The sequence below is a fragment of the Castanea sativa genome, chromosome 8 (assembly GCF_040712315.1).
Source record: "Castanea sativa cultivar Marrone di Chiusa Pesio chromosome 8, ASM4071231v1".
NCBI lineage: Eukaryota > Viridiplantae > Streptophyta > Magnoliopsida > Fagales > Fagaceae > Castanea > Castanea sativa.
Window position 1 is genome coordinate 36,690,928 of NC_134020.1, and position 12,825 is coordinate 36,703,752.

The window sequence follows — 12,825 nt, forward strand, 5'->3', positions numbered from 1 at the left end:
TGATGAGAGGAAAGAATTGGCGGGGGTTTGAATTCTTTTAGGGGTATAATGGTCTATTTAGGTATTTTTGTGCCAGTAGCTCGGTTGTAAATGAACCAAATTGTTCATAAATAGCTCAGGTTTGATTTGATAAAAGATTTGTTCGTGTTTGTTTGTTTATAAACGAGTTAGGTTTAACCTTTAATTTTAGACTTGTTTAATAAATGAGTTGAGCCGAAGCAAAAAGATTTGTTTATGGACAGACTTGTAAACAATGGAGCTCGATAAAAAAAAAAGCCAAATTTTGACTGATTTATGAGCTTGAAAAATAATTACATACCTTACTAAGCTTATAATTAATTGGAAGTTAGGACCACATGTCTAAAGGCTTCATAGAATTTTGATTATAGCCCTTCAACAAAAGCAAGCTAGATCTAAAGTTATAACTATTGTGCTTTCAATAAGTCCACCACACAACAAATTTCACAATTATTTTTTTTCATAATAATTAAGTTGGAAGGTTTTGATTGATGTCTAGTCAAAGTAATGTCAGTGATAATTTTACGTGAAAGTGATGTTGCACTGATCATAATTTATCATCTATAACATATAAAAAAAAGTTGTGAAATTTGTTGTTTTTGTAATTTATAGCATTGTTGAAACTTAGTCAATTAGCCATATAATTTATGGTTTTAAAAAAATTTAGGACTGCAACTTTTTATGCTATAATTTTGCCACAATTCTAATATAGCAAGCTATGAGTAGTGAAGAAAAATAGTGGGTTGATATGAAATTAACAAGTAATTAGTCACGATTGCTAAAAAGGTGTGCCCCTAACATTACCGGACTTTACCACTATGCATGCAACCAAATGTTCATGGCCAATTTTTCAACAAGCATAAAATATTTGGGTCAAGAAAGAAAACACCATCACAATCCACATGCCTTGAGTCCAAAATGCAATTAAAAGCCCAATTTTCAACACACCAAAGGAGATGGGCTTTTTAGAGTGACTGGCCCAGCCATAGAATTGACAAGATCGTTTGGAGGTTCTTGTTGAATGGGCGGGCCTCAAACCCATGATATAATTTTCATTCTCTCCCAATATGGTCCAAATCCACATAACAAGGCTTGAAGGCCATGGTAAAATTTAAGAGTTGTGGTTTGGACTTTGGAGGATAATGGAGGAATTCTTCTTTTGAATAAGCCAAGAACGCATAAGACTAAAAATCAACCAAATTCCTTTGATCGGTATAAAACTAGATTAGCTCGTTTTCCCACAAATCTAACTACTCAAAAGCTCCAATTTTGCCAAAACTCACTAACTAGAATCGTTGTTCACCTTTTACTAGAAAAAAAATTTATAATGTATCTGATATATGTATCCATCCTTTTATTTGTGAGACTTACTTTATGTGAGAGAGTAAATACATGTAATATCACCTCACTTTTACTGGAGATTTTTCATGATACCTTTGCATTGCTATTAAGCCCAACAAGCTCTAGCATTAAATCATCTTACTTAACCTCAATTTTCATTAATTTCGACACAAATAGCTTTTGTAATTCACATTCAGAAAATGGCAAAACTAGTTTCCATTGTGACTCGATTTTCCCAATTAGAACCCAGGTCTAAAAATAAAAGATAAGCCAATCAAAATTTGACGCCTGACAAAGCAACAAGAAGGACCGAAGTAGAACAAGCAAATTATCTGTCATACTATACTAGTGCCAAAATTAGTCTACCTTCCCTTTACACATGAGAGTTACATTCCTGTCATCCTATAATGCTTCTCTATAGTTATAGCCATATAGGGAATCTGTTACGAGTTATGAGCCAAGATGATGTGCTGGATAATTGCATTTGAATTAAAAGTATTTAATTTAGGATTAGTGATAGATCTTATCTAAATAAGGTAGTCATAGATTAGTAGTGTTATTTGCTTGTATTCAAATTGATTTCTATGTTCTAGGATAAGATTAGTTCCTATGTTTTAGGATTTGTGTAGAATCTGTAGATTAGTAGTGTTATTTGCTTGTATTCAAACTGATTCCTATGTTTTAGATAAGATTAGTTCCTATGTTTTAGGATTTGTGTAGATTAGTAGTGTTATTTGTTTGTATTCAAATTGATTTCAATGTTTTAGGATAGGATTAGTTCTTATGTTTTAGGAGTTGTTGATGAGGTTATCTCGTCTTAGCTATTTACGTACGCTAAATACATTAATGAGAATTAAGCAGAAAATTAACTCAAAAGTCTATTATCTATCTCAAATTCAGGAGACTGGTTATCTTGAATTGACTACACTATTAATTTATATCTCAGTTCACAACGGACTCCAACATAAACAGTTGAAGGTTCCCACCCTTCAAAAGTTACTGAAAAAAAAAAAAAAAAAAGTGTCCATAAAATGTCAGCAACTACGTAAATAAAGTCAGTACTGGCAGCCCCTCTCTCATAAAATTCATTAATCCATATACAATCCAAAAACCTATGGAATAAGGCTATGACAAATCTGTTCTCAAACCAATTTCAGAGGTAAACCACAGCTCTTGCAATAGGACATTACTAAAAAGGATGGTCAATAGTCTCCTTATCCTCACCAGTCACCACACAAACTACAGCAGCAATTGCTATTCTCCTTTTATGCAACTCTGCTTTAACAGGTAAGGAATTCAAAAAAGAAAAGAAAAAGAAGTAGCTTAGTAAAAGAAGTAGCCCCATGAAGGGAAGCAACATTTGGATTTTGGGGACTGAAGAATCCCAGTAGCTGCAGAGCGTTTAAATCACGATAAGCTGGAAGGATCAAGTTTCTACTTCTATACTCAAAACCTGATTTTCCTTTCTTAGGATAGCATTCGACTTGGGATCCTACAATCTTGGCAACCCATTAATAAAGCCTCTAGTCACATCTCATATATAGAACTCTGTTCAGCCATTGTGGTGGATCTGTGGATGGGTTAAAGACAGGTCGGCTTGACCCTACGTCAATTCTGAGTTTTGATTGACACTCCACTCATCCTGCAACCCCTGACTAAGTACCTTTTCTTTGGAGGATTGAAATTCAAGGGTACCCCAAAGGGCCCAAACCAAAATGTCACCATGTACCTCTTTCTTAACCTCTTTGTCAAAGGACAAGGAGGTGCCAATCAAGCTAGAGTTCATCAGAAAAATCTAAAAACTATTCTGCATTACATTCCAACTCCTTTATCCCTAATCATGCATTCAAATTTGTTTCAACGCATCCAAGCACAAAAGCCCCAACCAGTTTACCCCAGGGCTGATCTATATGGTTATGATCAGTACTAACAGTAAAAGTCGAAAATACATGAAGCTGCATCCACACCAATGGTGGAATGGGCAAGGTTGAAGATAACATACCCATCAGACTAGGCCCTGTGCTATCTGGATATCACATAAAAAAAAAAATTCATAAAATGAGGGTAGCTCATCAAAAACACATGGAGGATAGGATGGAAAAAAAGAAAGAGCATAATTTTTTCTTTTTTAAAGAGGAAAGCCATGAATAAGTATGACAAACATAAAGGCTTTCAAGGAGGTTGACTTTATCTTACATTGTTGGCAAATTGGATACATACAAATCAGGCGATACTGATGCATGATCAGTAGCGACGGTGGTGATGTAGTGCAATAGTGCAAGGAGGCAAGTAGATTTCAAGACCAACATCATATCATCAACATACAATTCAATTTTTTTTTTAATATAAGTAACCTAAGAAATTTTATTTTGAAAAGCCAAGTACACTGGAAGTGTACTGTAGTGCCACAACTCAAGAAATCAACAGACAATTCACGTAATTTTTTTTTTAATGATCTGACTATTTGCAGCAAGCTATAGATAATAAAGGCAAGGAAGAGAAATAAAGCTGACTTACTAATGCAAGGAAACCATGAACACACCATGCTCTTTCAAAGAGAAGCTGAGAAGCACTAACTCACTTGGCAAAAATAAGATGCAAAAAGTACTACTGAATTTGTAATTTCTTTACAATAATATTTTAAACTATTAAAACCGGTTCCACTCCACCTAGCACAGTATCATATACAGGAGTGAACTTTATCAAACTCCTATTGACCTCCAGCTACCTTTCAATCATACATTAAAGTTTGAAATAAACCACTCCCCAAAACCAGTTCTGCTTCACCCACTTCATTTCACTACCTATAATTGGTAACCAAGCACACTTGACAAGGAAAGCCAACCAATCATAAGGCCATAAAGGATAACTCCTCTCATTATTCTGTTGATGAGTGGCTGAGGTGTGCCTCCTCTACTTCAGCATGATATGAGCATTTGACTTTGATTAGTGGAATGGCCAAAAAGGCCATGCAGTCCTCCTTCCCTGATTCTGCCGACTACCAGAGCCGCCATAGTCACTGCTACTGCTGCTGCTGCTGCTGCTGCTGCTGCTGACATTGTTCCCTGTGCCCCTACTCCGACTACCACGAGTACTATCATTCCCATGAGGAGGCAGCTCAAGGCGGCAAACAGGACATGAGTTGTGCTGAACCAACCAAGGAACAATACAATCAGTGTGATAAATATGGTTACATGGCATCAGCCTTGCTTCAGAGCCCAGCTCAAATTTTTCCTTACAGACAGGACAGTGTGAGTCAGTGTGCATATGTGCTTGTGTAATCCTAATAGTGGGCATTGCATCAATTGAAGAATGAGATGCTGGAGGTGGACCCTGTCGATCATTTGTAGAAAGATGTTCGATGAATGCTTGAAATCCAGGGCCCATAAAATAGTCATCAAAATCAGCTCGCCTAGGTCCACTTCCTGGACCGCCATTAGAGGATGGACTGGGAATGCGATTCAGTACAACATATTGACCAGAGCCAAAAGCATTCCAACCCTGTTCAGGAAGCAAACCAGATCTCCCCCTAACATCGATACTAGTGTTTCCTCCAGCCATTCTACTCTGGTTCAAAAAGCCATTAACAACATCCATAAGTTCCCATCTTGGGTCAGGACTCCTCTGCCTCATCAATGTGTACATGAGTTCAAATAGATCAGGTACTGGTTGAGCAGAATCATCTTCTGAATTGGGATGGACATCTTCTGGTATCTCATTGAGTTCTTCAACAAAGCCTTCTGCACAGTAAGGGCAGGCAATTGCTCCCTCAAGCCTTAATCGCCGATTGCATTGGTAGCACCAGTGTGTGTATCCAACATTTGACATATCTTCTTTCTAATGAATTGTAATACCAAAATCCTTGGATGACAATGTATTAATTTGCCTGCTTATTGTGCACCCTGGCAATAATCAATAGAAAATCAACAACAACCTAGTAACAATTAAAAATTGCTAAAATTTCAATAAGCAACACAAGCCAATTAAAAGCTCAATTATATGCGTGTGTGTGTGTGTGGAGGTCAGGTCTTGGTGTGATGGCAAGTGCCTTACCCAACGCAGCCTGTTGTATGTTCAAGTCTGGAAATCAGACTCTGCCGTTTATCCTCAAAAAGTCTGGAAATCAGACCTTCCAAAAACAAACAAACAAACAAAAATTTGAGGGTAAGGCTGCCTATCAGCCACCTCTCCCAAACCCCGCACAACTTTTATAAATATGTGCGTGTGTGTGCGCTCACATGCGCCTGGTTGTGTGTCACTCCATCTCCACACAAGCCAAGAAATCTCCAACCCAAATCAAATTTTTACAGCTAAACAGAACTCTTAAAACTGATTAATCAAAGCAAGAACAATTGCATAACTCCCTAACACTACACACCACCGCTGAATATATCAATTCTGCTCATACTATTGCTAATAAGGCAAGAACAATAACATAGCAAAAACCCAATTGCTTTGATTGTTATTAAAGCCACATTCAACATGCCCAAAATTCAAAAATACAGAGATTCTCATAAATAAGAAGCATAAAATATATTGACAACCACAACCCCCAAAATAAAAAAATCAAATGCAATCATGGAAAAATATGAAGCAGAACTGAAACATAAAATATGATAAATCCATAAAACCCACTTATATAGAGGAAAAAATAAAGTTAAAAAATAAATAAAATATATATAATAATACTTGAGTGAAATTGAATATCCAGCATAAGCAAGATAAAAATAATATATAAACACCCAATTTATGTGATACCCACAAAACAACAGCAACAGTTTAAATTCAAACAAAATAAACAAGACCCATTAACTGATTAATCTTCACAACAATGAAATAAAAAAACGAAATCAAATCTGAAACAAAACAAACGATTGAAAAGCACGTACCGAGAGAGAACAGGGTCTACGACTCAACGAAGAACATGGAGATGGAGAAGAATTGAATTCAAAGGTTGGGAATTTCAGAAACCCTTTTTCATCGTAATAAGAGAATGTGTGCGTGAGAGAGAGAGAGAGAGAGGAGACCAAGTCTACAGCCTGTGAGTTGTGAGTGGTGACTGTGCGAGAGGAAGAAGACCTCTAAGATTTTATGGTCTGTCTCTTCTTTTGTATTCTTATTTTCTACGTGTGTCGATTGGAAACCTTTTTGGCCTTTGCCCACTCTTTTATCTTTAACATACTTTTCTAAACTTATTAAATGCTTCATGTGTGTTCTGTCACCTACCCACTTGGAAAAATCTTGCTCCCTATATTTATATTTATATAATTCAATTCAATGGGGGAATTATCCCTCAAATATGGGGTTCATGCATTTCTATACTTTAATCTGTTTTTTATGTTTTATCTTTAAAAGTTGAAAAAGGTTCTCCTTTTTATTCCAACAATATTATATATATATTTTTTCTTTATTAATTTGGGAAAGGGAACCATCTTTTTTCCCATATATTTCTTGCTGAAAGCTTGGAATACTAAAAGTAGCAAAAAAAATATTGGTTAACCAATCCAAAATAATCTACATCTGCCTCGATAGAATGCTAGAAAAAGAAAAATGGTAGGAAATGAATAATACCTCGCTTAAGTTATTAACTCATTGAGAGAAAAAACTTAGGTGCTCGGAGCAATGCTCTCTCCTCTCACATGAGGGGTGGGCCCCACATGTGAGTCCCACCATGAGGCCCACCCCTCATGTGAGATGAGGGAACATTGCTTCCGAAGCATATACGAATTACCCCTCATTGAGTACTATTCATTGCCAATCCAAATTTAAAAAAAAAAAAAAAATTGTTCTCCCTTTCTCTCATGCAAGGATTGGTTGAGAGTAACGTGGTGGGCTATGGTGATGGTTTTCAATGGTGGTGGATGGGTTTCAATAGTGTGGGTGGTTTGGTTTCGATGGTGGTCTGAGTGTTGTTTTGAAAGAGGGTGGGTTCATCAATATTAATTTCTAACCCTTCAAAAATAGTTATCTTTTCAGAAGTTGTTCTATTTTAAGAAATTATTTCCATGCATTATGATCTAGTTTATCTCATCTTATTTCAATAAAATAAAAATTATTGTCCAATCTTGATCACACGCATCATCACACTTGTATAAGCTTCGTGTTTAAGTGCTAAGCGTGCTACACGCTGTGACGTGAGATCTAGTGTCACGTATCCATAGATTTCCTTTATTATTTATTTGGAAGTATTTGTGTTACTTTATATGCTCCCATAAAGCTTTGTAAACTTTCATGTAGTACAAACTTTTTAAAAACACAAACCTACTTCCTTCCGATCCATATAACAAAAACATCTCTTTTTTTTTAAATATAAATATAATTAAGTACTTTAATTATAACAATGGGTTTTAGGATAATAAACACCCCTTGCATCAACCAATAATTGGCTTACAATAAAAGAAAGAGGATTTAAAAACAATTTAAAAGGCTCCCTACAACTACTCCCTCTACCTTCGCCAAAAGATATACACAAAAATTCTCTTAATGATAAGAGTGTTAGAGCTGCTGAGCCGCAAAATTTTAAATGAGTGATTTATAATAAGAAATTAAGGCACTACAAGGGTGGTATGTGTCATCTACGTTAGAATACTGCAATAGAATATCTACTACTAATTTTGCTTCCACTTTAAAATGATATTTCGAATTTGCATTCTATGGGCTAATTAGAGCCCGTCTCTTAGAGGCCAAAATTCCCCTATGACTTTCTTTGTGCATCCAATGTATCTAGCGAAATTTATTACCCAAAGACCCCTAATATCTCTTGTTAGACCTCCTACACCTACACTTGCTTGGCTTGAATTCCCTTATATTGAGCCATTAGTGTTGAGTTTGAAGAAATCCAAAGGTGGTGTATTCCATCCAAATTCACCAAGTTGTGATGGGGAATATGTCTTTCCAAGGAATTTAAGGGAACAACTAGTTTTCAAGATGGAGCTAGTCAAGTGCTTGATCCACTCCCCCCACATTTTGGTAATTAAATTTTAAGGGGGTTATGTGCATATTTTTATCCATTCCTATTCCAGTGACAATGAGGTTGTCTTGCAAGATATGTAAGACTATTCGTAGAAATTCCCCATAGAGGGAGAAACTGTCATCTGTGATGATTTTCCTTCTTATTATAAATTCTTTTATTGAAATACCTTCCTAACAAGCAAACCACACGAGCAACTTCATATAAACAATAGGCAAAACTATAAATGAGGGATTGATTTGTCCATTACATTTATCATAGTATTTGGAGTGTTAAGGTGCCATGCTAGGTCTCTTATTTTGCTTGGCATGGGGGAAGGTTATATGTGTGACAATCTCATTAAGCAAAATTATACATTAATAGGGTAGTGTTGTATGTGTCGGTGTAGTGGGGAGGTAGTGACTAAACTACACTATTGCGTTTGAGTTTTAGAGATTGAGTGAGTGTATTTGAGGAGGGACATTGACCTCTTGTTTGGTTGGAGGAATTGGGTTGGTAAGCATTTGTCGAAAATTTGGAACTTATTGTAGTTATGTTTGATGTGGGCAATCTAAAAGGAACACACTGAAGTCTGAAGATGTAAAAAATATAGGGACTTGATTGTTAGCTATGTTTATAGGTTCTTTACTTGATTAGTCTCGTGTATAAGGGTCTCACTAATAACACCTCTATTTCGGAGTTCATAGAATTTTTTTTATTATCTTTTTGTACATAATTATATCCTTTTGTAATACTTTACACTTCCTCTTGTTCCTTGTACATGAAGCTGTCCCTTTACAATGATAATTATATATATATATATATATATATATATATATATATATATATATATATATATACACACGTATATGAAAAAAAGGAGTATCCTAAAAATCAACCCAAATTCCATGGAGTGATAATACATTTTGGCTTTTAAAATTTAAATGATTGAAAAAAAACTTTTTAAAATTGAGACCAAAATTAAACTGAAACTATATTTAAGGTGACAAAACATGATGTTCTCTAAAATTAAATTAAACAGATTTTCTTTTTTGGTAATTTGATAATTACAACGGGAAAGAGAGATTTTTATTTTTATTTACAAATGAGGGTGTCCAGATCTCTTCGAGTATCTGATTATTCTCTCAAATGTATGTAATCTCTCATTTTACGTTTATCAGATTATTACAAGGAAGAATCCCATAGGGTGGCCCCAAAATACTAGTAAGAGGTTTTAAACATAAGATCTCATAAATATCATGAAGTCTTAGAAACCAATAAGTCAACCCCATAGGATTGGAAAAAGAGAAGTAAATCTTGAATGTTTCTATTGGATATACAATAAGCTGTTAACCAGTTGAACCACAAGATTCTTTTTTTTTAGGAGGAACTACAAGACTCTTAGCAAAATTACATTGCCTTGCATGTGAATGAGAGAATCTATTAGAGAAATAATGTGAAATGAAAGAATCTATTAAACAAATAATGTGAAGATAAAAAATTTAAAAAAAAAAAACACTAAGAAATAATTGGGTGGAAAAACCAGAAGGCTTTTGACTCTTTTTTAATCAAAAAAAAAATACTACCATATTCGACTTTAACATTTTTTATTTTCTGAACTATGAAGAATTATTTTCTCAATTTTTTAAAATGCGAAACTATATAGTATATTTATAACAGTCAAATGGGGTAAACAATGGTTTTATTAGCCTTTTCTCAAAAAAAAAAAAGGTTTTATTAGCCGATTACGCTACTTGGAATCCACGTAATGCTTGCGAGTTGTGAACCTTTAAGCTCATTTCACCGTAATATCGCGAGAATTTAATACAAAACAATGGAAACTGGTGCATCAAGATTTGTCAAACATACAGTTTAAATATAAATAATTTTTTAAAAAAAAGAGGTAAGCATCATGAGGTCAAGTTATGCTTAGGGCAATAGAATAAGAATCAACTTCCTATATAACAAGGTGTGAACGCGGGCTAGTTCATATTTTACATTTTTTTTTTGAAAAAGTTTCAACCTATGACGTCCGCTCCTAATAATAACTTTTTATCATCAGACCAAGACACTAATCAGTTTTTGGTGTAGGCGGAGATTGAACCCTAGATCTCTTATACAACCATCAGAGACTTTACCAATTGAGCTAACTGGAACCCACCATATTTTACAAATTTATTTCTTAAATAATGACTTATTCTAAGTCTTATAACTTATATTATAATTCAAGTGATACTTTTCAATATATTTATTGAGATATCTAGGATACAAATCACCCAAAATGATTAAAAAAAAACCCCATTTTCCAACTATGAGATTATTAAAAATAAAATCGAATTACCATTGTAATGACACAATTCGAACTCCCGATCCACAATCCAAAGGGAAAGGGCTTGAAAGGCCTTTTTACAATAAATTTGTAGAAAGTGGACTTGATATTTAGATTTCGAAGGTGGTTTAAACAACAAAAAAGGAAAAGGCTTTAGGCTCAATGGCACAAATAAGAAGTTATATGAAATAATATGAATGAAAGCTCCTCCTCGGACACAATCCGATGATAGTTTATAATCTTACTTCTTAAGGTCGATTACAATGGTTTATACTATTCTTTCTCTTCTCAAAGAAAAGCCTCCTCTTTTCTGAAGGTCTTTTCTCTTATTTATACTTCTTCTTTCTCCATTCTCATCTTCCATCTCATGGTTATAACGCTGGTTTTAGATACTTGTTCCATCAAACTTCCCTGAAGTCCTCTAGGATCAGGGACCAAGTTTTAAACCTAATGTTCAGGTCCCATTTCTCCATTAATGTAGTCAGTATATCAATTGCAGAGTCTTTAATGTATGGGCGATGGTAGCAGCTTTACCTTAGATATCCCACTGCCATTCCTATTATCTTCCACGTGTACTGTGTCTTCCCGTAGCCATAGGAATTTCTATAACATACCCTGGGGACCTCTCTTCTTATGACCTCGGCTTTATTATCTAAGGACAAAGCTTTCCTCAGACATAATTTGTCCACATGTTATCACATCTTCACTTAGCCTTTTCTTTATGAGGTACATTCATGTACCCTTAGCTCATTTGATATCCTCGGATTGAGTTTTTAGCCCAAGAGATTTTTTGGGCCATCCTTTATAAATTACTGGGCCCAATATCCCTACAACCATAATATTATTTTTTTTCCAATTGGAGGAAAACTAGAACCCACCATATTTTACACATTTATTTCTTAAATAATGACTTATTCTAAGTCTTATAACTTATATTATAATTCAAGTGATACTTTTCAATATATTTATTGAGATATCTAGATACAAATCACCCAAAATAATAAAAATCACCAATTTTCCAACTATGAGATTATTAAAAATAAAAATGAATTATCATAATTTTTTTTTTTTCCAATTGGAGGAAAGGAGGGATTTAATCTCATTACTAATACTATTGCCAAGAAATGCCCAATCAAACTAAGTCCATACTTGATTGTCTTTCCCTACCAAGAAATGCCCCCATCAACCTATAAAGGTTGTGTTAAACGTCCTTTAAGATAATTGTTAATAAACTATTTTAAAAATAAATTTACAGTACTTTTATGAAAGATATAAAAAGCCATTAAAAAATTAATTATTAATTTTTTTTCCATAAAAGAGTTTATAAAAATCTTTTTTAAACCAATACATTTAGAACTTTCATTAACTTTTTCCGATAAGTAATAACTAATAACCACAAATTAAAAGTCCACTAATACCAAAAGTCCAAAGTTGTCTGCCGATTAGAATTGGGTACATTGGAAGTATACTTTTTCCCTCTCACACAGAGGTGAGCTCCATTGCCATGAAGTTTGAAAACAGCCATTTCTTCAAGTTTGAGACGAATATACTCTAAAAATACCCAATAACAGCCATTTCTTCAAGTTTCAACACCACATTGCCATTAAGTGTGAAAACAAATTGAGAGAGAGAGAGAGGAAGCAAAGGCGTGGAGGTAGAGAACGTTTTTTCTTGTTCTTTTTTAATGTTGAAATTCAATTGAATCCCTTACTTCAATTGTCAAGTCAGTGCTTAAAATTTTTAATTTTTGTCAATATAACCCCTTTACCAAAATGAATCAATCCGGTCATATTCTATCCAATTCCATTAACAAATGAAACTGCTTCATTCTTTAAAAAAAATCAAATTTCATCAAATAATAAAATCTATTTAATGACACATTATTTAAACACCGATATTCAACTTTCACACAAGTAGAAGAGCTAACATTAAAATCCCATCCAAAGAACCAACTAGGCAAAGGATAGTATTTTTCATTTAAAAAAAAAAATATAATTAGTAAAGAATTAAGAAACCCTGTCCTAGCCCAAATGGTTTAATTTTCTTTTCCACTGAAAAGATGACATTACTAGACAGTAAACACATTTGGTTGGGAAGAAGAAGAGCAGACTTCCACAATCACATAATGCTTACAGGAGAACCCAACAAAACCCATGTTATGTAGATGTTCATTTTTTATGGGGGCGCT

At 34.3% G+C, this 12,825-nt stretch overlaps 1 protein-coding gene across 1 annotated transcript; it reads right to left on the reverse strand.

Moving 5' to 3' along the window:
• Positions 1 to 3,908: 3,908 nt before the first annotated feature.
• LOC142605508 (putative E3 ubiquitin-protein ligase RHC1A) lies at positions 3,909 to 6,528 on the reverse strand. The gene is made up of 2 exons (XM_075776903.1): positions 6,249 to 6,528; positions 3,909 to 5,261 (listed from the first exon to the last, which is right to left on the reverse strand). Exon 2 carries the CDS (start codon positions 5,185 to 5,187, stop codon positions 4,306 to 4,308), a length of 882 nt encoding a protein of 293 aa, XP_075633018.1. The 5' UTR covers positions 5,188 to 5,261; positions 6,249 to 6,528; the 3' UTR covers positions 3,909 to 4,305.
• Positions 6,529 to 12,825: the final 6,297 nt, after the last annotated feature.

Coding starts and splice junctions, on each gene's coding strand:
- LOC142605508 (XM_075776903.1), bottom strand. CDS start 5,187: ATGTCAAATGTTGGATACACACACTGGTGCTACCAATGCAATCGGCGA.